The following is a 26,821-nucleotide window of genomic DNA, read 5'->3' on the forward strand; positions in this document are numbered from 1 at the left end:
ACCTGTACCCTGCTGCAGTTTGCATGCTCTGAATCACATCACAGATTGTTAAAAGCTATAAAAACTGACTTTGCTTTTCTCTCTGCAGAAGTTTGGAAATTTGCAGTTCAAGAACCTCTTTGAAAGCATGATGTATGAGAAAGCTGCTGCCTCCCCATCGCTTCAGCACTTGTACCTTGACAGTCACCTCCTGATTCCTTTCTGGTGGGATTTTTCTCCTCCGTCTCTAGGAGAGCTGTTTTTTTTTCCCCACCAGGACAGAAACCCCAGGGAGCACTGGCTGGAGCGAGCTGCTGCCAGTGCTTGCCCTGGTGGCGGGCACGGGAGCAGCCATGGCTGCAGCAGGAGTGGGGGTGGCCACGTCAGGACGGTGAGTGGCACGGGCCTGGTGCGAGGGCTCGGGCATTGGGTTTGCCACGCTTGAACATCCGTCCAGGGCGGGGGAGTGGAGGTTCACGCTGTATGGCTATATTAATGAAATCCTTCTTTACTTGTTTTCCAATTAGCCTAATTGAATTCGGATTGCTTAAAAGTGGGCACCAGAGACATTTATCTTGATGGGATGACGGCCTTGAGCTCCAGCGATCCTATTAACTGTAAGAACCCAAATCCCAGGTAGGGCAGGTCCAGCAGTAGCTCCCATGTGACCTAACGCTTTTAATCTGCTGCTCTTCCGTGCAGCTCACACACACATGTGCACATACAGCCCTGTACTCATATGCACACACGCGCACAGGTGCATGCACATATATACACATGGATTTGCATACACGTGCACAAAACACACATACACATGCACACACAAACATGCATGCACATGCACTAACTCTTTAGGTTCCAGCAGCCTTAGGAGAAAGATTATTTAGTGAAAGACCTTACTTTATTGTCCTTAAGACTTCACATAATCAGAATCCCAGACTCACAGACCGGTCGGGGTGGGCAGGCAGCCCCGGGTGCCCCTGGCCCCCCCGGCCCGGCAGCCCCCCGAGCAGGGTGCCCAGCCCCACGTGCAGGCGGCTGCTGGAGACCTCCCCGAGCAGCCCCCAGCCCCTCTCTGGGCAGCCTGGGCCGGGGCTGCGGCACCCGCCCGGCCCGGAAGTGCGGCCTGGCAGGCAGGGGGAGCCGCCGGGGCTCCGCTGACAGGAGCCTGCTTTTTCTTCATTGCATCGTCTCTTCAGGTATTTATGTAGATTGATGTAGTTATACACACTGATGTATTTATATACATTTATTTATATCCATTGAGTCAGATCGGGGTCAGCATGCTGCTCGCCTGCCCGCTGTGCTCCAGGCTCCCTATGAATTGTCCCCAGGGCTAAGTACCTAATGAGCTGTGGGGAGGCCTCAGTGCTGAGCCCCTGTGAATGCTTCACCCCTGAGAAATGCTGCACCCCTGAGGCTGATGGCTGTGCCCAGCTCTGAGGGATCCCTGCACTCCAGAGGCCATGCTGGCTGCTTGGGGATGCGGGCAGCTGGGAGTGCTGCGGGCCCTGCCGTCTCTGGGGTCCGCTGGTTTCGCCCCAAACCTGCTGCCCTTGCCCACGGGTCACTGGGAGCTTCCTGTGGCAGAGGTGCCACCTGGCAGTGGCGGTCCTGGGGTGCCGGCTGTCACGGTTGTGCACTGTCAGCCCCTCTATCCTGCCCGCAGCCCAGCGGGGCCTCAGCACTACCTCTGCTGCCTGGCACCACCACTCCTGCCTTCTAAAATAAGCACATGGCTCCTCCAGACAGCGCCTGGGGCAACTTCCTGAATCCCCAGACAATTGTGGGAGCCAGGGCAGTTTTTACCCCGTAGTTCCGCAGCTGCTGCAGGAGGATGGGGACAGCTGGTGCCAGAGGGATGAGCCGCGCTGCTGCCCGGGGTCAGCCAGCAGGGCAGATTTGCGGCCAGGCCCTGGCCATCATGCTGACCCACACAGAGCTGCGGGGACGATTTGGTGCGGCGGCGCCGGCCCCACCAGCCCCAGGCACGCCCAGTGCCAGCCCGGGAGCAGGCGCAAGCCCTGGCAGCCCAGGGAGATGCCAGCTGGAGCAGAGGTCAGCACCTCATGCGACCCAGCCTGGCTCTGCCATGCAGGACTGAGAGTTTTTACATGTACAACTCTAAAAATGGTGCCAAAGACAGCCCAGGCTGCTCCAGCAGCAGATCAGCTTGGCTGTGGCCAGGAACAGGGCCAGGCAGCATCCCCTGCCATGGATGGCGGGCCCTGACCCATCCCGCGCCAGCCCCCAGCCACCTCCCAGCCCTGCCTGCCTCTGCTAACCCTGACATTTTTTTGGAATCTTGTTAATCACTTGTTTGGTGATTCTGACTGTACTTTCTTCTCTGACCCTTTAAACCGTGAAAATGCTGATCCTATATGTGCTGACGAACTTAATTAGCTCCTTTAAACCACCAGCTGCTTTCAATAAGATTTTCAGGATGTCCCAGGCACATTTTAATTCAAAGGTCAAAAGTCTTAGACTTGTTTACTGTGGTGTTTTAGAGATAAAATAATTCACCCTGTAAAGTAACAAAATGGTATGGAGACACCTACCAGCTTTATATAAATACAGAGGGAAGCATGTTTTCTTGGGGACTGCAGTGGGGGAAATGTTTAATAACAGGCTTTAAAACAACTTTGCGACTTAGATTTGAGTAGTCATTGCCAAGCTTTCCCAAGATGATCGCATGCAGCCAAGAACCCTCCTGCACAGAGGTGTCCCATGGACGACAGGGCCAGCATCTGCCACCTCTGTCTGCCTCTCCACTGGCAGCTCTGGCATCATGGCCAGCTCCCAGTACCAGCAGCTCCCAGCGGGATCGGACCAAGCAGCGTGCACAGCTGGCAGGACAGGGACTCTCCAGCCAGGGCTGAGCCCTGCTCTGGCTCGTGGAGGCACAAGGGCAGCCTGCAGGTGCTCCCTGGATTCACCAGAGAATCCAGATGGCCAAGCAGGATGGCGATGGGGAGGTGGGTCCAAGGCCAAACTGGGAAGTTTGTCCACAAGTCAGGGTCTAGGCCTGGTGAGTGTAACCAGCATCACACACAGCCCAGTGATCATTGTGCAGGTCTGAGGTCAAACTGGTACATCTGCTTGCAAGCCAGGGTCAGGATTGACAGGGTCTGTGGCCAGGCTGTATGTGCCATGCCAGTGCTGCAGCAGAAGGTGGTAGGGCGGTGCTCCGTGGCAGTCGTGGCACCAAGCACAGTGCTGGAGCAGGAGAGAGGTAAACCTCCCTCCTTACCGCACCCCCCCCCCCCCCCCTGCAGAGCTGGCTTTGCCGAAAAGGAGAATTTGTCCTCCTTCCCAAGTGACCAGTAAAGCACTGCACGCAAGGCACGTGGCAGATTCTGTGTCTGTCTGCCCCTTGGCACTGCCGCTGTGCATGTGGGTGGCTGTTGTCCCGCTCTGCAGGGAGAGGTGCCGTCCCAGTGCATGTGGCAAGCTGCTCTGTGCTGCCCCAGTGAGGGGACTTAAGTTGCCAGGTACAGAGGCAGGTGTTCTTCCTGTGCTTAAGTCTGAGGAGACCCAGCTGTCTTCTGCAGCCCCCAGAAGATCCTCCCTGCTGGTGGTGGGGCCTTCCACAAAGCCAATCCATAGGACCACCCAATTTTTCTCCACAAAACTCTAACTCACCAGGGCTTGGCAGAGCCACCACCATTCCACAGGTGGTGAAGGACATGACCCAGCACTGGCAAAGGGAACTCAGAACGGGGTGAATTGCACATCTGGAGTGCACTCTGTGCTTTGTAGACCAATCTTTTGTGCTTTGGAGAAGAGAAAGGAGAGGAGAGGAGAGCAGAGCAGAGCAGAGCAGAGGGAGGGAGAAAGGGAGGGAGGAAGGGAGAGAGGGAGGAAGGGAAGCTAGGAGGGAAGGAAAGAGAAAGAAAGGAGACAAATCATATTTAGTGGATTTATTCATATTGAATGAATATTTTTACTTGTTTGGGTGGAGACAGAGAAAGAGAGAGACTTATAAACCTGTAGGAAGGTGCTACACACAATCACCTGCATATTTCATTCAAGGACTAGCTCTTGCAGAACTTACAAAGTACTTCATTTCACAGAATATTTGGGCTCCTCATGAGCAGCATTGTATGCATCAGCCATGTGTGAGAGCAGTATGGCCCCTGTATGGGTTATCATGCGTGATAGCTATCATTGCCGTGCAAGTGCAGAGACAGACCGATGTTCACATCTGCCTTAAGCCCAGGGCTCTGCCCCGCAGGGCCAGAGAGGTGCCCTGTGCTGGCCCAGGTTGCTCGGGGCTCTGGGCCAGTGGCACACGCAGCCAGCTGGGTGCTCATATGGGGCTGGGCTGCTCTAGCTGTTACCCAGCATCAGCCCCCCTTGGTGAGGAGTGGGAGCTGTCAGGCCAGCACCCGCTTAGCTTCTCCACAGAAAAAAGAAAAAAGAAAAAAAAGAAAAAAAAAAAAAAGAATTTTGCTTGGTCCTGAACCTAAGGCTGTTGAAATGGGTCTGGCTTGTGCTGCGGACTCAGTCATTCAACACCAGCGAAAGACACACTTTTTCTCAGGGTTTGGGTGCGCTGCCTGGGCATAGTCTTCCAGGGAGGCCAGGTTTATGTTTAGCTCTGTGCGGAGCTACCTCCTAGAATAAATGCAGTGAGCTCATTTCAGCCTATACAAGTTACATGCTGGTATTCCAAGCCCCAGAATGTGGCTCACACAGAAGCCAAGAAGAGGGGCAGTTCTAACAGCTTAGATTTGAGCTGCATTTGAAGACCGGCAGGATGCGACACTGGAGCAGCCTGGAAGAATCTGCATTGCTCGTTGTTTGTGGTTCACTGATAGCTACCAAGCCTTGGTTTCCTACAAGGCCACTCGTTCCTATGTACAATGACATTATTGTCCCAAGCTGTAGCATTTTATGCTTTTTGCCTTTTGCTATATGTAGTACAGAGGTGTCCAAAAACATTTTTTTTAAAAAAAAGGTCTTGCAAAAAATGTCAACATTTGAATATTGATTTTCTTTCAAAATGTTTGGAACAGACATTTTATTACAGATATATATATTTCCTTCTGAAAGCAGTATTAAATGAGTGATTACCTATATGTTATGCAACAGAAGCACAATTTTAATAAAAAATATACATTTAGTAGCATTTTGATCAGTTTGAAAAAATGGAAAAAGGCACATCTTTTCCCCAATATTTGCTTTTTTTTTTTAAGCCATCTTTTTCCCAGGGAAAAATGTCATGTTAAAAAATTAGGATCATTTCTAACTTTGCAGTAAGCAAGTCACAGCACTTAATTTTTGACCCCCTGGAGGTTTTAAAGTCTCTCTCTCTCTCTTTTATATTTACATTTACTTCTATAGAGCTAAGTGCATTCCTCTGCCTGCCCTCACCCCCCACTCCCATGAGACAAGGTTGAATTCACAGCCCTGGGATAGCGGTGCCTCTTCTACATCAGAGAACACTTCTGCTCAGCAGCCTGTTTCATTTCAGTGAAGGTGGCTTGTGCCTTTTCTTTGATCGCATCCATGTCCATATTCTGAATATTCTGCAACTGTCCCAGGATAGAGTCCTTGTCCTCTTCTTCTACCTGATCTTCTGCCACCATCTTCTGAAGGTCTTCTGGCAAACCCACATCATCTCCAGCCATCTGTATTTGATTCTCATCCAATTCACTCTGATACAAAACAGAAAATAAAAGCAGTACATGAGAGTATTTCTGCTTCCCCAGGACCTAATGAGCCTCTTTTTTGTTCGTTTGTTTGGTTGTTTGGTTTGGTTGGTGTGGGTCCTGCCCGCAGGGCAGCAGTACCTGGCACACCTCATTAGGGCGCTCACCACTAGGCTAGTCTTTCCATGAGGCTTGCGGCTGTCCCACTGTAGTTACCTCCTTGAGAAGGTGAACAGCCCAGGCTGTGCTGCTGTCTTGCACAAGCTTTGGGCTGCATCTTGGTTACCCTTCCCTTCAGCACTGGACGCTTTGGGTTTTGCAATTTTTCTTATATACATATATATATATGTATGTATGTATGTATATAGGCAAATTAAGATACTACACTTTTAAATAAAAGGCTACTTTGTGCTCCACATGCATGCCAGGATGGCTGTAGCTGTGAATCTGTAATGCTTTCAGGTAAAAGTAGGCGGTGTGTCAGTTTGTAGAACCCAAGCCAAGATCAGGAAGAAAACCACTGGTATTCCAGTGGCCTGCTGGAAGCTGCCCCGGAGTCAGACAGATGCAGGTACTGAGTGACGGAGGTCAACTTCCTAGAAACTGGCCACTGGAATATCATGGTAGGCGTTAGCTCTTCTTACCTAACATAGAAAGTAAACTCACTTTTTCTGCCGTTTCTTTTCAGGTTATTGACAGATTGCTGTTAATCCTCCATTCATTTCATTATATGAAAATAAGTATGGCATTTGCCTGATAGACTACTTTTTTGTTTTCATTACAGTTGGGAAGGTAAAATAAATGACAGTTAAAAACAGTGTGAATCTGAGCTGCTAAATGACGTATATTTTGCTTAAAGTAAAAATAGGTCCTATTTATAATGCAAGCCTAATAGCCACAGGGCTTTATTTGATCAGCTTTACTGCTTTCCACCTTTTGTATTAGGGAATGGATCAGCAAGTAAATTCACCATATAGATATTTGCATTGAAATATATTGTAGCAACAGGGCTGTAATCATGAATAGAATCTTCTGCCCCAGAACTGAATTATCTACCACTATCATGCAATGCGTAACTATCGCCTACAGTTACATAATGAATAGCAGCCCCCCTCCCAAATCAGGTGCTGTACACACATGTATGCAATGAGGTCTGCAAAAAGCTCACTATGCTAAGGTCTACAAGTACCCACAAGTATATCAGCAGCACTTTGTTCAATACTTCAGTTTCATTCAAGTCACACTAGTTGTGAAACTTCTTTTCTACTCCTGTTTTGGAGTTTCAACCTGGAAGGTTGCTACTACTTTTGTGTTTCATATGCTTTCTGTTAGGAAGCAATTAAATAATAATAGTTAAAAAAAAAAAAAGATAATGCTCATACTGTACAAGATTTTATATTAAACCAGAGAGCATTTCATCTGGATACCTGCCATTTTAATAGGTAGACATGCACAGGAGAATAGACTGGAAAATGGCCTGCAGCAGTTGCAATCAAGAGAGAGTAAGGGAGAGATGAGATTTGGTAATTATCGAAAACTGGTTTCAGCAAGGTTTGACACAGGCCCTGCAGTTTCTGTCTCGGCCATGCCAATGCCAAGCCCCTGTAGCAGCTCGCTGTTCTAGCAATGGGAAGGGACAGTAAATGACCTTCCCCTTTTAAGTCCCTTTGCATTGGAAGAGGGGCATCAAGAAAGCTGCATTAATGCAAATAGGATTTCTGACACAACTGAGGTCTTTCTAGGTTTTCAGTGAACTGTAAAAGGAGCCTGCCCAGTTTGAGCGTTTAATATGAAGTATCTTCTACTTAGAACTTCTCACAATACGAAGGTCACACAGTGTAAGAAAACTTAGAATTACTGGAGAAAAGGTCTCCATCTTCACCAGACCATGTCTAAACCTTATCTAGGCCTTTGGTTGGCACTCCAAGTTATGATGAAGAGCAGGGGCTGCCTGGCACATAATCAGAGCAATGCTGTAGTGCTGGTAAGTGGGATAATAGGAGGACTTAACAAAAGAAAGGATGGAGGTTTGGTGCACGTCTGAGAAAGCAAAAAGAGACAAGAGAAGGAACTGGTTAAGCAATTAAAAGGGCTGAGATACAGTAAGCACTAGGCACACTTGCTTCCTGCCCGCCTGTTGAAACACTCTATCAGTGGGGCTATGTCAATTTTTCAAACAATGGCGATTTTGTTCACATTTTATTGTGGATTCTGATGGATCCTGAGCTCAGAAGAACAGGATATTTTGACGCAGTTCACACATCAAAGATAAGCATTAATGCTTCATTACATCTCCAAAATGAAGCATGGCAGCAGCAAAGGCCTGATATGAATAAGTAGCAATGCTGTCAGCAGGAGGTGTTTTTGAGAGTGAGAGGGGTCTTGGGTTTGCATGAATGAATGAATGCAAGAGTGAATGGAAGGATGTATATGAGCAATGGCTGTGTAGCTTCAGGCTTTTGCAAGAACAAGCAGACTGGTATGCTTGACTGCATAGCCACTATTTATTGTTACATTTACTTGCACAGTATTATGCTTGTAATAATTATACTTCCCTTCAATCTGATTTCCCCCATTTCTTCTGAACAATACAGAGAGGTTTATCATGATTGATGCTACTCAATCATGTAGCTAAAATGAGTAAGGAGATCTCTTAATCCTGTTGAATATGGTTTGCTGCCATCAAATCTGTGGGAGCTAGTAACAATATCCCAATCAGCAGAATTGTTCTTTATTGATTGTGTAGCAGGAGCAATGGTTTAAGCTTTTAATCCACAAGCAATAGCTATCAGAGGAGTTTTCCTTTTGAAACTGTCCCACATTACAGTACAGGATGATAAAAAGATACTGGGCTACTTACTGAAGAAGTCCTCCTAAGCAGCCAATGACACATTTTCTTTCCTTTAGAACTACTTATAATTTATCATCACTGCATGCTAGCGTATATTATGTGGAGAAATGGCCATACAATGCACATGAAGGCAACTTTGGCAAGTTGAATTACTGTTTGGCATGTTTTTGCAGCAATGTCCCCTGTCCTGCTGAAGTCTGAGACATGATGCATGGCACAGTTTGGGGTTTCAGAGTGATCTCTGACCAAAGATGAATATATACAGATGTGGTGGAAAGCAGCACAATTCTGCCAAAGTCACTGAAATTCCACCTGCTTCTATCCTCTTGATATATAGCCTGGCCTTGAGTAGAGCTAATACGAGCTCCAACACAGGAGGGTTGCTCAACAGCAAGCAAAGAAGCCAGCAAGATGCACATTACCTCTTCTTTTTTCTTCTAAAAGTTGTCAGATCTGGTTCTGTTACTTGGATGTTTAAATGGAAACATTACCTTAAACATCTGATTTTACCCAGTGTTGGGGGGGGGGGGGGGGAGGTTGTTGTGTTGTTGTTGTTGTTGTTTGTTTTTAAGCCTGGTGGAAACAAGCTTTGCTTTCTCACAAGAAGAGATGGGACAATTTTCCCACAGAATGTTCTTAAAGTCAGGTAAATGCTGCTGCAAGTATCTGTGTACACAGTGAGCATGCAGCTCCAAGCACACACTTTCGGAAGCCCGGAGCAGGAATGCGGTGCTGGAAATGCACAATTATGTCTGTTAGTTGCAGGCAGCAGCCTGGGATCAGAGTGCAAGCAGGGTCTGCAGCTCCCTGCTGTCCCAACATGCACACAGGCGGGGACCGTTACTCGCTCAAAGCCAGGTACGGCTCCGGTAGTGATGGAGGCACTACCCTGCATCAGAATACACCCATCTTGGACCAGAGACAGCATCCCAGATAGGCAGTGCTGGTGGATAGGACAGGTTGGGGTGGCCTCTGACAAAGCCATAAAGAAAGCCCCCCTTCCCGTAGTAAACCTACAGCAGGCTGAATGGCCTGTCTCCTCGTGAATTAGCTCTCCTATCTCCATAGTCTCCAGGTCTCTGCAAGTGCTCAGCCACCCTTTTAGGGTCTCTGAGAACACAGAAACAACATCTATTCCTAGCAAATTACATATGCCTGGCACTGGTCTCTTGCCCCAAGGCCAGCTGGCCTGCAACAACCCACAGCTATGCTATTGAGCTCTCTTGCCCTACAAAACAGGGTGGTCCCATCTAACTCCCTGTTGGGAATGCCTGTCCCAGCTCCCAGACCAGCCCTGGGAACTGCTTGGGAGAGTGCCCAGGCCAAAACCGGGACAGACACTATTCTGACGATTCAACAGCACAGATGCTGGAGTCCAAGTGCCTGGGAATGTTGTTTGACCCCGATTACGCACCTGGTGCAGTAATGGGGGTCAATGGATCAGACTTGGCCAGATCCATTTTGTTAAGGGAACGATCCAGCACCAAGTTCTCTGTACAAACGTGGCAGGCAGCTGTAAGCAGAAAACAGGCTATTTATATCAAGTCTGTAAGCAAAAGTGATGAAAGCTTACTGACTAATCCCCAGTGGAGCCAAACTGTTTTCCAGCATCACTAAGTGATACATAATTTTCCTTTTGGTTAGCTTCCTGCCATAAAATTTACCTGTGCCTATATGCAGAGACCCGGAGGACCCGGGTAGGAGAACCCAGACCTGATCCTGTCCCTTGTCCCCTGCAGCGCACCAGCTGTGTACAGAACCAGAGCTCACCGACGACTTGACCTGCGAGCAGGAGCTGCCGCGAGCGATGCAGCATCACGGTGCTGGCCTGGCCTCTCCCCGCGAGCCTCTCCTGCGCCATGTCCATGGCTGTGCTGGGACTGCAGGTAGGGCACCGGGCAGGATGAAGTAGAAGGCAAGAAGTGAATAAAAGGGTTTATTGTTGGGTAGGGTTTTTTTGGTTGGTTGTTTCATTGGTTTTTTTGTTTGTTTGTTTTTTGTTTTTTAAGCACACGTTATTACTCGCATCACTACGCATTAGCAAGGTTTTAGCATACACATTTTTGGATGACACTCCTCTGACCATAAACAGAGCTCTTCAGGAAAACCACAGAGGGGACAGTGCGATTTCCAAATTTCAAATAAAAGGATGCTGAAAGTAATTTGTGTTCCCACAAACACAAACTCACCAGGACCATCTTCTTTTCCTGCCTGATCTTCTCTATTGTATTTACTAGTAATTACTGATATCTCTTCCCTGATTCTGGAAATGAAGTTTCTCAAGGTAGTTCCATAGTTAGTGGAGTTGCTCAGTCTGGTCCCACACTACTGGTATATTAGATGAAGCCTTTCTTTAAACAAAACTAAACTAGATGAGATCAAATCACTAGCTTTCAAAACATAGCTTATGGTGGAACATCTCTTTTCACCCTATCTTAGATACCAGATCTATGCTAAGGTGGCCCTGCCCTGCTGTGTGTGTAGAAAGCAGCTTACAAGAAAGCAAGTGGAATGAAATCAGCTGGCATGAATGTTCAAAATGAATGTTCAAACAAGTGGTAAAAATGCACTTTGTTTTGTATGGAGGTGATGCACTGAGTACTCTGCAGAGGCAAAAGTTGTCCACAGACTAAATGTCTCACGACTAAAAACATCTTTCTGATGACAAACCTAAGTTGACAATTCTGTTAATAGGATTAGGTTCATTAAGGGACTGCTTTCTCTTATAAATCTGTCCCAGATAGCATGAAGCTTTAGATTTTGAACTGAAAAGGGGGCCCTGCTTAGTCCTGAGTTTCATGCTTTCATTTGCAATGTGTGCTAGTGAATGATACTGGCAATATTCAGAGTTTCTATCCCATAATGCGCTACCTGCTATGACTTGCATTTTTCAGAATAACTAATGTAGCTGGTCTACATTGTCACAAGTCTGAGAGCATTTTGCTGGCATAATTTTGTGTCATAGAATTGTTTTTTTTTTCAGGGACATATGCTATGTATGTAATAATATCTTTTTTTTTTCCTGTTTTTATAAATGTTGGTGAGAAGAAAGGAGACCTTCATGCAATAAATGTAGAAGTATTTTCTATAAATAGAAGAAAAAAATGAAAAGAAAAGCATGTCCTGCCAAATTACTTGAAACCACTGCAAATCAGAGAAGCAAAGTATATGCTTAATAAATTCTTTGCTGGCTTAGAGCTCCTGTCCTACCTGAGAGGCAGGTCCTCTGTAGTTGTTACTGAAGCTGTGCTTAGTGTGTACCACAGCCAAATCCTGCTGGAGACAGGGCAGGCCACTGCTGCATGCCCTGGGCACGATGAGGCAGCAGTGCACCGGTAGGAGGTCAGCCAGGGGCAGCTGCAGAGGCCTTAACACCCTCCCAGAACTGGAGAGAGCACTGCAGATGGGAGACTTCCAAAACCACAGAGACACCTTGCTCCGCTGGCTTTTATGCGAGAGCTGGGTACGTGGGTATGCTTAAGCCTTTGGAAGTAGCACTTTTTAGGGCCTTACGGAGTGTGAAGAGGATGTGGGGAAAAGCTGTTCAGTAGCTGTCTCAGCACATGCTTCCAAAAAGGAAAACAAAGCCTAACAAATAATCTAATGTTATTTTACTACATGTCCACTAATGAAAATGCTGATGTCTAGAGATTTAGGCCAACAATCCAATCAACCACTTAAAATCTTGTACTTCCCTGTTTTGCATAATTAATCTTTCTGTAACTAAACTCGCCCCCAGGATATTTTTTTCCTCTTTCTGTTCTTGTCATTCTGTTGAGTACCTGCAGCCCAGAACAAATGGTATATTGCAGCTGATGAATACAGAAGAGCATGGTGGATGCTCCTTATATCCCATGTATGACACGGGTCATGCACAGAGCTAACATATATCCACATTTCTCCAGGCATATCTCTTTCTCTTCTGGTTAGACATTCTGTTCAGAGGGAATCTGAAGATGAGTTGTGTTTGGCTAGACTTTCCAACGCCAGGCTATAGCTGTGAGCAGCTGCCTACTGCTCCCTAACACATCCCCTGCAGAAACAAAAAAATCAGCTTTATTCACACAGCATGGATCCCGCACGTTCCTCGGGCCCTGTGCTGTGTGCAGGCAGCATGCACAGTCTGTCTGTCTGTCTGTCTGACTGCCTCATCAGGACTGCACGGCTGAGCTGAGGCACTCAGCAGCTTCGGCTCAGCCCAGGCAGGTCCAATGTCTTGCAGACGGTCTGTGCAGTCCGTAGGCGGTACGCAGGTCCAGTACCTGCTGGAAACATCAGACTACACAGTGCAGACGTGTGTGTCTATTTAAAGGGACACTCAGCCATAATACCAAGACCTCTGGGCAGTGAAAAAGAGTAAAGTGTAAGTACGAGTCTAAGTACAAGTAAGTGTGTGGCCTTGGGAGCAACCTGCAGAAGGCCAATCATACTTTGATTTAAAGGAGTCACTTATATGAGAAGCAATAGGCGTAGCAGAAGTCCTCCATTTTTGAAAATGACAAACTGTATGTCTTCAGATAATTTTAAAAGCCAAATGCCCTTACAGAGTTTGTTGATCTGAAATGAGTTTTTATATAAAACTGTATTCACTTCAAATTTGCTTATGAAAGTTTTGTTCAACTTTGATACATTTGGAGGGAAGGGTGAGTGGAAGTAGCTTAGGCGAGGCTTTCTCCACAGAATATTTTCCCTTTTTTTTTTGTTTGTTTGTTTGTTTTTGGTTGGTTGCTTGCTTGCTTGCTTTTGGTTGCAAAAAGACAAGTTTTTAAAAGCTAGAGAAAAAAAACATTTTTCACCACAGATTATGAATGAGGCTTGCCAGACTGGTTAAATACAAATGGTGTGATTTTATCTAAGTCACAAGATTCATTCACTTTTCAACCAAATTGCAAAGTTTGCCTTTAGGTTCAAGCAAATAATTGTGATTTCACATAAGAGTGGTGCAGTTTTATGAAAATGGCACTAGAGGGCCTTTGACAGCTCAGGGTTAGACACAGCGTCTGCCACCTCATAGAAGAAATACATTATTTATAACTGGTGTTCACATTATATAATCACTTTCTGAGCTTAGGTTTCCTGATTTGTTTCCTAATTTGTAATTGCTTCACTGCTAAATCCTTTACTTCTGGCATTTTTGATGTTTTAGTAGGTAATTCTTTAAACAGTGCATCAGAGATGGTTGCCAACTTTTTAGTATTTAGTTGTGCTTTCCACAGAAAAAGCATACATATTCAATTTTATTCCCTACGCGCTCTAGGATAGGTTTTAAAATTACTCAGTTACATTTGACTTTGATCCCAGTACATGGATCAGGCCAGGTAATGTGTCTGAGGGGCTAGCAAGCAGAGGCCAAAACTGCAGTAAGGGCTGCTTATATCTAATCTAAATCTCCCCTCTTTCAGTTTAAAGCCATTCCCCCTTGTCCTATCCCTACACCCCCTGACAAGGAGTCCCTCCCCGACTTCCCTGCAGCCCCCTTTAAGTACTGGCAGGCCGCTGTAAGGTCTCCCCGGAGGCTTCTCTTCTCCAGGCTGAACAACCCCAACTCTCTCGGCCTGTCTGCATAGGAGAGGGGCTCCAGTCCTTGATCATCTTTGTGGCCTCCTCTGCACTCACTCTAATACATCCATGTGCTGGGGACCCCAGTGCTGAACACAGTGCTCTAGGTCTGCAGCTGTGCAACCTTGCATTTTTCTTCCTCACTTCAGTAAAACACTTTTCTCTGGTAGACATCAGAAGATATTATTGAAGCTTCAGCTTTGCACAACCACTTTGCAATGCTTGTGCTTTGACAAAGTTAAAATTGCAGGACTCGGCAGCTCCTGGGAAGGTTTTTCCTTCAGCTTTTCTTTAAGTTGGGTCACAACAAGCCTCGGGGTGACTCAGTGTTCCCTGCTGTTACGTGACCTCTGTGATGGCAACCCTGAGCAATCACAAATGAAATACCGTGGAGTATTAATAGTTTGTTAGTGGAGAATATTTTGAGTATGTTGGACTTCCTGTTGATAATTAATTCCATCACTGCTGCTTAATTAATATAGAAATGGAGAAGTTTCATGGATAGTTCTCAACCTTGACTAGGGCCATCATCCCAATTAAATGTCTCATCCCAGAACAGAAAGGGCTGGAAAATGTGGGCTACTTACTGCTAGAATATTGTAATTACACTGATATAATAAGAAAAAATCTATCTACCTGGGCTCAAAATCAATGAGGAAGATGGTTTCTTAATTTTCTTGAAATTCCTTGGAGTTTATCACCTGAATACCTTTGTAGTTATGCATCACAGAGCAAGAACATAGGACTTTAAACACAACTCAGTTCATCCCATTTGGAAGCTGAGTGACATGACAAGAGCCACCAAAACACAGAGAAATCCATATCTTCATGTGACTGATGGACCAGCAAGCCCCAAAATCTGCTGACTGCAGGAGAGGGAAAAAAACACAGAGACCACACAGATCACAAGGTCGTAACAATATTTGTGAAGGGAAAAGCAAACAGGGAAATCCAGGCAATGGCCAGAAGGCATTTTCAGGAGGCATTTGCTCAAATGACAAAATTTCAGCAAGTCACTGAAGTTGTATTTCACATAACGTACCTGAAGTGCATCTTAAGGAAGCTGGAAAAATAAATCTCTTAAGAAATCCTTTGCAAGCATTGAAAGAGTAACCAGGCTAAGAGCAGTTTAACAGCATATAAACCACTAGTGCTCAGGCTCAGTAATTACTGGGAGAACTCACATGACTTTTTAACAATACAGGAATAAGGAGGCTACACAAACTTGAGTCCGCAAAGCCTTTCCAGAAGTGACCTTTTCTCAGTGCCTGTGCACAGACCCGAGCCCAGGGACAGACGCAGCCTGGGCTCAGCAGAGGGAAGGCTCCCTGCAGGGCAGGAGGCTGCAGGAGTGCAGTCACTGCCGTCTGTATCAGGACGCGCTCAGGGAAGGGAGTGCTTCCTGAGCTTCCCCCCTTTACCCAGTGAATTTGCCGGGCCAACAACAGCAGCTGGAGAAGCTGTGTCACGGGCACCTCGTGCAGAGCCGCAGTGCTTGCTAGGCTGAACCATAGATGAGAAACCAGAGCATAGAATGAATAAATGTTATGCATGTGCATAGTAGAGAAATTCAGTAAGCTCAAGACACAAATATTCTTCTCCCTCCTTGTAAGAGTCCAAACTACACAGTCTCTGGGAACTATTTATAACGCTGCTTAAGACAGCATTGATTCAAGCAAAGATAAACTTCCTTGTTCTCCAGGAGATGTCGAAGCCTTTTGGTGCATTGATTTCCTCACTGTAGTGCTCTACAGTGCCTGACAAACAAGGCCAAAAGTTGCAAGGCCATCCAAATCTTCTGCTATTCACTGTCCTGTCAGTAAGACTTGAGATCACAGCCTGATCTCTCCTCTTAAAACCAAGCTGGCAATGCTTAGGGACCCAACCCAGAAATTCAGGACACCCCAGCATCTCACTAAGTTCAGATTCAAGCTCAAGTTTGTGAGCATAGAGTGAAAGATGGGATTGTTTTGCTAATTCCAGCTAAAGCAGAGTATAAGAACCAGTGTCTTATGGATTAGGGGTGGAATGCTTCTCGCCTAACTTCAGCTAGTCTAACGTAGCGATGTGACCCCTTCTGTGGGAGGCGTGCATCACTGGGAGGTGAGCCAACTCCACCTTAAACATCTATCTGGAGGTTTGGCTAGATGAGGCCAGAAGTGCTCATTTCTTTCCATTGATGACAGAGTCCCTAAGTGGCTGTATTGCATTACGTACTATTTTTTTTTGGCAGCTAAGTGTAGATATGATGGATTCTTCACCTTCCTCCATTTTAATTAACCAGCAAAACAATGAGAAATACTGATCAGAAAATAAATGGTAATGACTCAGAGCTGGCAGGCAAGTAGCAGTAATATAAGCAAACTCCAAAACTGCTAAGAAGAAAATGCTTCCTTGAGGGATATAAATTAAATTTTCAAAAACTCTAACATTTCCTGGCAGTAGCAGTTCTGAGCAAACACTGTTCCATACTACTGCTTTCCTGCCTGTTGAAGAAGCTTACAAAATAACATAAAAACAATTTTTCCAAGCACAGAATCCCGAGTTATTTTCTCTGTGTTGGAGCAAACAGTGCAGCGTACTCTGGATAAAATGGAAAAGCATAACAAATGGACAACACCCGCATGCCAAAAAACACTTGGTTGAACTAACTCATAGGCTTTCAATTCTGTGGCCCAGAGAACACTCTCAAATTTTAGGGAGTCCATAAGTGCACAGTAGTAATTTGCACAGATGAGTCTTCAGTTACTTCTTCAAAATGAATGGGAACCAAATATAACTTCAACTTTACAGATGTTTGAGTAGAGCACCACTAAATGCTTCCGGATGACAGGGAGATATTGCATGAAGTGGAAAACAATATTCCTTGTCCTTTGGGGGAAAAAAAGGGGGGGGGGGGGGGGTATTTCATATTTTCACTGTATATTCAGAGGAATTTAGATAACAAAAGTCAGAGCGTAGGGCACAGGGATGGGATTCATCTAATCTAACAACTATAAGAAAACAGGTATCTAACGTAACATCAGCACTCAGGCTTCCGCTAGTGATTGAAACTTTCTGTGGAATACTTGTGATTTCATCTGATGTTTAGAAATAGTGTATTATTGTTCTCTATTTACTTCCTTTACAATGGTCATGAATTGACACATCTCCATTGCATCCCCTCACAGGCATGTTTAACCAATGCGTGTGCCAAGGCCATTCGATACTTCAGATTGCTTTTGTTGTTCTCCTGTCATCTTGAGACAGAGTGATTAAAACTGCATTCCAGTTTCAAGTTGTTAAAGACTGCTAATGTAACCTAATAATGTTTTCTGATTTTGGTGTCTATCCCTTTCCTAATGATTCTTGAACTTTCTATTTCCCCTTAGACACCAGTGAGGACTCCTCTGATGTTTTCTGTGACTCATTTGCAATGACTTTGAGATCTCTTTCTTGACTGGTAGCAGTTCATTTGAAACCACCCATCCATAACACGCAGAGACAGGGAGGGTTTTCTTCCCCTTTCACTACTCTTGCAGTGCACCTCATTCAGCGTTTCACTGCTCATTCACTCACTGTCATTATCGTTTCCTGTAACTGCTTAAGCAAGATTTCATTTCAACACCCTTAACACTTCTGTACATTGAACTCCCCCAGCGAATTACTAAATATGTTAAACAGCTCATATTTTTCTCAAAATCTTGTTGCTTACCCTCTCCATTGTGAGGACTGATCATTACTGTCCTTTTTCTCCTAGCTTTTAAATATTTAGTACTTCATGGACCTTCCTTCCCTTTTTTTTTTTTTAACTAAAACTAATCATTTTCACCCGTATAATTAGTCATCTCATCAGAGCATGCTGATCGATTTGAAAGGTTGGGCTGTCTGACACAAAGGTCTTTTTTCTCTTCTTCCCATCACGTGCTTTTTGCCCATATATCTGCTAGCTATCTTTGGTAGTTTTCCCCACATTTCCTTTAAATAAGTCAGTTACTGATTTATTTTCCCCTCTATATTTTGTGGAGCTTTTTTTTTGAAAACATGTTCACATTTGCCACCTTCTGAGGTTCAATGGCAGACAGCGTACCTCAGTAAGCATGGCCATTCATAATCTGAAAGTCCTTTACAACTCTTGGGTAAATACCCCTTGGCCCTGGAGTACTGTGCATGGTGTAACAACCTCCTCTGTCAACCTTGAGTGGAGAAAATTCCTCTGATTCACTCCCACAGAAGAGACTGACTGACTGTTCGCAAAATAAGTGCCACCTAGGCTTTCTGCCACGATCCAGAAGCTATCACGGCTGCTTCGTGCTTTTAACAAACCTCCAGATTTCTGTTGTTTGCAGCTTCTGATATCTGTATTTTGTTTTTTTTCTGGGAATACTTTACAAAGTAAGGCAGCAACAAGGAAAAGCAGCACTAAAGAAAAAAAGAATGGACAGTTTGTTTGCCCTACTTGAAAGACGATAGTACAAATGAGCATTCAGAAGTTTGGAGAGTTCAAGTGTCCAGCTTGTAGAAGAGTTTTCAGTAGTTTTGCTTATTAACTTTCTGGTTTATTATTATTATTATATATATATATTTTATTTAACTGGTGTATGTTGCTGATTTAAGAACATATGTACTAGCTGTAAGGCTCAGACAGACCAAATGTCCAGCTTGCCCGGTCTCTTATTTCAGACCTGACATTACAGAGATTACTACAAGAATCTTTCCATTTAATTCATCTGCTGAGCAGGAAAAAAGGGGTCTAAAACCAGCAGTCACTAGGAAAATCCATAGCTGTGGCATCCTTGGGTTCTGTACTGAGCTGCAGCAGGGATCTTGCTAACGAAGGCAGTTGGCTGCTTTCAGAGTTCTGCACGGGCGCTGTCTGCTCTAAAAACAGCCACTGAGGTAGGTGAAGTCACAAACTACAGGCTTACCTTAGGGAGTCTGTACTTTTCTCTCAGATGAACCCTCAGACAGGCTCTCTCTGCCTTTTTCTGTGCAAAGGCTGCATCTCTTTCCATCCTGGATATCAGAAAGGAAAAGAAAAAAAAAAAAAAGCTTCTTCAAGATACTGATAAAATACTGTCTTTTACAATGGCCGAAGATATTCCTGAAGTCATGTAACTTGCTCAGAGGCACAAAAGGAGCGATAACAACAAAGTGATGCTCAGGGGCTCAAATTCCTGAATCCTGAGCTTGCTCTCGGTGCACCTCCCTTAAGTACTATGGAGAATGAAATACTGCTTGTCTGGAGTTTGTGTCAGTACAGGCTGTTATTGCTCACTGTAGCAATTCCAATACACAGAGCAGAAAATTTATGCTTGTTCCTTGCTTATCCCACCAGGTGCACTTACAGTGATGGCAATATTCCTCTTCTGCTAACAGGACATTCTTCTAGCTTGGAAACCCATGGTGATGGAACGTTTTTTCTAGGTCAGACCAAAAAGTTCACCTATCCTAGAGTCCTGTCTACAACAGTGGACAGTAGCAGACAAAGAAAGAATTTAAGAGCAGGATAGGCATCCTGTATCATAACTGTCCAGCTTCCAAAATCCAGTAGTTTAGGGACTGCTGGAGCTGGAAATTGGCCCTACATCATCTTCAATAGCCTTAGATGGCTTTTGTCATCTGTAAATTTTCCCAGTCTTTTCTGAATCATTTATTGCTCCAAAACATCCTATCACAACTAATTCCACAGCTTCTCTCTGTGGAAAAGTGCTTCTTCTGCCTGTGATTTTATAAAATGCTTTAATTCGATTTAAAAATTCGATTTAAAAATTCTTTGTTAGATTACTTAGATATTTATTTCAAACTGTGCGTTGTCAAAGATTTCTGGTAACATTTGATATCATTCACCTTCCCACTTTTTTTTTTTTTTTCCCAGAAGAAGCCTCATAGAAATTCTCAGGCAAAATTGTTTTTGTTCCAGTATAAATATTTTGTCATGTTGAAAATTTGTCGTGTTGAAATGAAATATTACCTTTCCTCTGCTTCCACATAAGAGTTTTTGCATCACTCTCTCTCTCTCTCTCTCTCTCTCATTTTTTAAAAGAACTAGTTCACATCAGCTGGAAGCCATCTTAAACTTCTTTCAGCCAGTAATAGATGGGATGATTGGGAAAAGGGATTTTTTTGCACTTCCAGCACATTTTTGCCTTCTTTCTCAACCTTCCTCTTCTCCTGCCCACTCCTTCTCCACAGGAGCCCTTACTGGCCCAGGCTGGTGTCGGGATATGTTCCCACAGGGTAGTGCTCCCCACGATGTTACAGATCCCTTTGGGTGCTCTGTGAGGCTTGGGGGCAGGAGGAGATTTTCTATTCAGGTAGATTTGAGCTTTTCACTTGTCCTGGCATCACAGGAAGACTTGGCAATCTTCCACCATTGCCTGGGCCCTGATCTTACACCCTGTTGTTCTGGAGGATTTAGCTATTCCCAGAAACGTGAAGATTTGTGGCTACAGGAAACGGATATAGGGGTCGTTGCATGACAGCCAGGAGCTGGTGTACAGCATAAACTGGTGCCCCCCTCTTGCTTTTACACTCCTGTGATGCTGGAGACAAACTCTAGAACCATGCTGGAGACTGCTGGCACAAGCCAGCTGTTTGTCTCTGCATATCACGCATTTTGCTGAGAAACAGCCGTCCTTGCATTTTTGCGGGTTAGTCACAAAACAAAACAAAAAATAACTAAAGAAAAACAACAAAACAAACAAACAAAAAGACAGGACAGTCATGTATCAAGGGCCAAACGCTGCCTGAATATGACTCCAGCAAGGCACTTCACCTCCCTGACCTCCACTCTGTACAGCTGAAAGCGGGTTAAAATCCAGACAGCCCTAAAGCAGATGTTCTGCCTGTGCCAAAGATTTCTGACACACATTTACATAACCACACAGCATGTGCTGTCCTCGGCCACATCTTCTCTCTGAAAGTACTGCAGATGTTCCTACTGTAGTTCCAAATTGTACTTTCAGAAGTGCTCCTGCAGTGACTCCTCAATACACTTCTGTATGTAACAGACGTGCCACACTTGAAAACTTCATACAAATAATAGTTTTTCCTGCATTTTTCCCATTCCAGGAATCCTGGCTTGATTCTCTCTCTTTCAAATATCCTGTGACAAAAAGACATAGCAAAACATTCTGCATTTTATTCAAAAGTGAATGTTACCCACCTAAGGTTTTATGATAGAAACGGCTGCTGCTAAATACAGACCTGGATACCTCAAATTCCATCAGTCATTAACCTTTCACCTATAATCATCTTATGTGAAGGATTTACACAACCATTATGTAATTGATCATTAGAAGAACAGATGCACCTGAGATTTAAAAGTCAATTGTTTTCTTTGTAATTATGCATGATTTGACTTACACTAAAAGTCCTTTATTTTACTTCTGTTTTGATATTGGAACATAACAAGTGGTAAAGATTATAATTACAGAAAAAAAAATTACATTCATGACATTTAATCATCTGAAAAGTTCTGCTTTATTCAAGTAGATTTTAGGAAAAGTAACCGAAAATGCAACTATAAGAAATAACCATCTTAAAACTTTTCTCTAGATAGATATTAGCTGTTTTACATAGCACTCATTACTTTTTCTGTGTCTGCCATGATAAACATGGACCAAGAAAGAATTATATATGTAAAGTGTACTACACATGGAGTTCTAGGAGAGCAAATCATATGCATTTTAAAATCAACTGCTACAATATAACCACCTTTGTACATGTGAAAAAAATGTTATATATAAGGCAACTCCAATTAAGAATTAATCCAACACATCAAGCTGTGGTGAGAGCAGGACCGTGTAGGAAAGAGTTGTAGGATGAGGTGGAGAAGGGGGAACACAATAGTTTATCATTTACAGTTGGTGAAGTTTTATTTTGGAAATCTGCTTCAAAAAAGACTTTTCTGCTTAAACGTAAATAAATAAATAAATGCTTGGAGTGCTAACCCTAACCCTAGGAATGTCTGTCTTTTCCTTGGGTTATTTTTACCTGCACAAAGTTACAAAGAATCAGCCCCATACTGGTAATAAGGATCAGGTACTCACTTCTCCTCAACCACTTGCTTTTGATATTCCTCATACTCCTCTCTGGTCATTCCTGCAGCGGCTGCTGGGTCGGAAGGAGTGCTTTCTTCTTTGTTTTCTTCCCCTCCACCTCCAAGTCCCAAATTCTTTACCTGGTTGCTCAACATACTTTTCATTAGGAAGGCCATCCTCTTCTCAAGAAAAAAAAAAAAAAAGCTACAAGAAAACAACTACAAGAAAGCCAAGCCAAACAAAAAAAATGTTTTCAAAACTGACAGTCATAAGAGAGTTTCTACAGCCACAGCAGCTCTTCAAGGGCACAGCGCTAGTGAAACGTGAATGCCAAAACCAGTTTGTCAGCCATAATCTGGATTAAAGAGTGAACTCCTTAATATCTAGAGGCAGATGGTTCAGATTACTCAAAAAAAAAATCATTTGATGCAGCTACCTACTTTATATATTAATACTGTAAGCTAATTATATATATGTGTATATATATAAAAATTACTGTGTGCAACATCCCTTTGACATCTTCCATCTCAAAAGTCTCACTTTCACAAAGAGAAAGACCAAAAAATTTCCAAGGAAACAATCAAAGTGAAATAAAAGCCTGGTTGACTAAATGGCCATAATAAAACTGCAAATTTTGGGCTGCTGAGCAGAAAATCCTTTGAGGTTTACACAGTCCAATGAGATTTGAAAACTGGAATTCTTCATTAAGCAAAAAAAAAACCAAACAAAACTAATCATTTTTATCCATTAGTATGTTATCACATTGGACAGAAAGTACATGGAATTTTAATTCCCTTTTCATACGGTTTGTTTGTCTCACAGATGAATGGGGCATTACTGTCATCATTACTTTTTTCTTTTGAAGGAAATCACATTGTGTTTTCTTAGTCTTCATTCCTTGTGGCTTATTTCACTCTTCCCTAGGCTCTATCCAATTAGATCACCACCTTGACTGGTGCTGCATAGAATAAAGGAGAAATAAATCTTACTGAGCTATTATATAGCCTCGATGTGGACTGCTGGTGCTAGGTTTCTAATCTTTCAAACTTTTGTTCACATCATTAGCCTTATCAGGTTTATTTGGGTGAAGATTTGCAGGATCTACTACCTAGATCATAGGCTATTTGACTACCTACTAAGTCTGAAAAGTTCATGATTTGGAGTTTTGAATATTTATTGTACTACGACTAGCTGCACATGGCATAATGAAGTATCCTGTAGTCTTGATTATCTAAATGGTTCTCCTAGCACTCTCATAATTTCACTGAGAGATGGGAGGATTTCTAGTTTGCCTAATGCCTTAATCTGTATTAGAGCTTTTCTAATTAAAGCAGACCTGTTACTATTTTAAAATGGAAAAACAAACAAACAAACAAAAAAAACACCACACACACACACAAAAAAAAGCAAACAAAAAAAAATACCAGAACTTTCTGTAATCCTGGATTATTAGTGATTAAACAAGAACCTTTGAATTTATTTTTGAAACAGAGTATCACTCAGCAGCAAGAACTCCAAATCACAACAAAATTTCTTTGATAGATTAACTATACCTAGGAAACAGTTGTGTTTTTTCTAAATAAAAATTGATTTTGATAATCACTGTGCACTTTCAGAGCTATGCATATGTTGCAAGAATTTGTGGGAAGAATCACCTTTTTGCATCTGATCAACTTTGACCTTGATTTCCAAACCTTATTGTACTTGTCCAAATGCTTAACAGAACTGAGATCATGCAAGTCAGATAGCTCATCCCAGTTTAAGTAGAGAATGCTAAACCTGAGTATACCTTACTCTGAAGTTGAATGTGTAAAACTAAATAAAATTTATGACCCGGCAAAATTTGAAAACTAAAAATCCAGCATTTAGTTTATACATAAGATGTCATTGCTTCTACTTCACAGAGAGTTACTTCAAAATGGACCTGGCAATAGTTAGTCTGATTTTCTTTTGCACCCAAAGACTTCCCTGTTTCAGCTTGCTGCCCCTCTGAGGCATCCAAGGGCAGAGTGGCTGATGGTATCCTGCATTTCCCATCCTTCTGCATTTTAGAGAAGCCTCTGTTCAAGTGAGCTGACAACTAGCCAGCACTGTGGGCCTACTGCAGGTTCCCTGTAGCTGTGCAGGCATGCTAGTTCCACCGGAACATGACATGTTATTGCCTCATCATTCTGCACGTGTGCTTTAAGTGGTGCTTTTCTACTTTTTTTCTCCACTTACTGGACTTGACGTGATACATACAAGCAGGGATGGCTCTAACCTGCAACTCTTCTGCCTTCTGCTAAAGCCAAGACCTCACTCATTTTGGCGGTACTTGGAAAGCCCAGCAAACTGGCCTAATCTAGAGTCTGCCAGGAAGAAGCCAGCCTTTGGGTGACCACTCTGACTGTGAGCAGTACAGCAACCCAATACGGAGAACAAGACCACAGGATCCCCCTTCCCTTATGCAGACAGCTTTGAGGTGAAGAAGCAACAAGAAAGGGCTATTTATAGATCATTTGACTTGAAGTTGACAAGTCTAAGAGGAAGCCTCTGAAAAGAAAAAATATTTATAATTTTTTCCTGAAGTGATACCTGATTCACAAAGGTGTCTTGCCCCATGTTCCTCAGAACACAGAGAGAGCAGAAGGTGCTTCATCAATTCAGGTATCTCTAGCAATAGAGATGGCTAGAGAAAGAGGACATCACAACTCTGGATAAAAGTTTTTGTCAGGCTGACCTTCACACACACTGCTTGAGCAAGGCTAACAGAAATGTGAACATCAGAAGCTGGAGGATCGTCTTCTTGATCTGCTTCATCTCCAAGCTATATCTCACCCAAGTTCACAGGACAAAAGGGTACCATACAAACCATGTACATATCACAAAGAGGCTTTTAGTGGCTTACAGAAGCGTTTGAATGGGCAGCCTAAAGTCATACGCAGGCAGTGTTTATGCACAGATCCTAAAATGCACGTAAGCAGTAACAGTATGGTAGGCATCACAGACAATCATGCTACAAGGGAAATTTAAGATCAGATAAAAGTACCTTTTGATTGTTAGCATGTTCTCTGAGCTTTGACAGCCATTTGATTAAGTGTTAGAATGCTGGCCCACATCACCCCTTACTGCCAACTGCTTCTCAAGTCCTCTTGCAGTGTTTGGCTCATCTTTATCAAAAACTCCAACAGGAGCAGTGCATTTGCGCAGTGCGCTCACAAATATGACATGCAGCACTGATTTCAATTACTAGGCTTCAAAGACTTCTATAGGTGTGTCTGTTATTCTTTGAGCTACTGGTCTTTACTGATGAGAACTTTCCCTGACTTCGATCACTACAGAAATATTGCTGGCACCCCTTTCTGCCTAAAAGAGAAAGGAGAGGAAGGCTGCATAAGATGCATTCGCACAATGAGAAACTGAGAAGGCAAGAAAGCTGAAAACTGTCTTGGGAAGTGGTTGCTGTGAACCTGAGATCTTGCCCTCCAGGTCTTGAGATAGGTCTCATGAACCTAAGAGCAAAAGGGTTTCTCATGTCTGATTTGAAATGGAAGACAACAGAAAGTGCTTTAAAAGTTATTGACACTACCAACACTGGAAAACACTAAGAAACACAGACTAGCTGTGAAACTTTGTAAGACTAAATAAAACTAGCTAGTGAACTGCTGACTTCATAATGGATTCAGCAAATAATAAACACTCAGTCCGATAAGGAACAAATTGCTCACAGTGCTACCTAGTTACCTACCCTGGGTGTCAAGGACTGGCATCTCCAGGGTAATTCCTGCTCTTGAGAGGTACTGTAACCACTGCCTATACTGGTTACAAACCACTTACTGCTTTTTGTTGATTACAGGAATCACAGGCTTAATGAAAACATACAGTCGGCTGCTTATTAAGTGCTGGTGTTGCTACTTCCTCGGCTTTAAATCAATAACATTTCCCTATAACTTAAATGAAAACATAATTAAAGGCTCATTTCCTGTGTTATCTGAACAGGACAACATGAAAAGAAAAAAAGCCCGAGTTCAGTATCTAAAGAACAGAGGCATCTGCAACCTCAGAATAGAATTTGGAGTCCTGAAACAGGCAATACACAAAGGGCAAAGTCCAAAAGAAGAAGACAGCACAAAAATGCTATTGACAGGCAAGCATCCAGACCTGAGAACGTGTTCCCAGAACAGGGTCACAGCAGACAACACCAACCACGTAATTCAGAAGTAGCTAAGCATTCTTTGAAAGGGCCCAGACTCTCCACCTCTTCATCCCTCTAGAACAGGATGATGCTTTTATGTAAGTCTGAACTTTAGACCATTTGTAGAGAAAGACAGAAATAGGTATTTTAGGTCTTTCTCAGCTTGAATAGGTTCAAGTCAAGACCCACCCACCTATCAGGCAATTTGTTCCTGGTTGGGGAAAAATCATAGTCAATGAAGGGATGCTTAATCTTCCTGTGAGAGATTACCACAGACGACTCAGTTTACTGGACAGAACAGTATAAATTAAAAAAAAAATGCACACAAAACCCATTGAGACTATCTTGTTTTGGTAGACATGTTGTTTTTTAATAAACCAGGGCAGAGCACCCAGATGAGGGCAGTTTGGGGAACTCTGAGAATGAACTACAGACATACCAGCAATCGTCAGCTCAAAAAAATTAGGTACTTTGTATGATCAAAGCAGCCAGCAAACAACTTGATTTACTGTTAAGAGACTTCGAAGTTGACACAGTACTTTTCACCTGACCCTACATATCTGATACTCTTCACACAAGC

At 43.6% G+C, this 26,821-nt stretch overlaps 1 protein-coding gene and 1 long non-coding RNA gene across 9 annotated transcripts in view; one reads left to right on the forward strand and one right to left on the reverse strand.

The window, feature by feature from the left end:
- The window catches only part of LOC308184700, a 41,635-nt gene that overhangs the window by 2,849 nt on the left and 11,965 nt on the right, over positions 1-26,821 (forward strand). For 4 of the 8 annotated variants that reach the window (XR_013942871.1, XR_013942872.1, XR_013942874.1 and 1 more), the window contains 2 exons: positions 89-1,178; positions 10,224-10,370. This is a non-coding gene — a long non-coding RNA (uncharacterized lncRNA). Of the gene's footprint in view, positions 1-88; positions 1,179-5,325; positions 5,445-10,223; positions 10,371-10,923; positions 11,480-21,096; positions 22,078-26,821 lie in introns of those variants that run through there. The other 4 variants (XR_013942873.1, XR_013942876.1, XR_013942877.1 and 1 more) reach the window with 4 other exon arrangements.
- CPLX4 (complexin 4) lies at positions 1,172-26,811 on the reverse strand. Its single transcript, XM_080572027.1, has 3 exons — positions 22,077-26,811; positions 18,951-19,038; positions 1,172-5,639 (listed from the first exon to the last, which is right to left on the reverse strand). The coding sequence occupies exons 1-3, from the start codon at positions 22,241-22,243 to the stop codon at positions 5,412-5,414; spliced, it is 483 nt and encodes a 160-aa protein (XP_080428153.1). The 5' UTR covers positions 22,244-26,811; the 3' UTR covers positions 1,172-5,411.

This window comes from Anser brachyrhynchus (assembly GCF_964034855.1).
Source record: "Anser brachyrhynchus genome assembly, chromosome: W".
NCBI classification, from domain to species: Eukaryota; Metazoa; Chordata; class Aves; order Anseriformes; family Anatidae; genus Anser; species Anser brachyrhynchus.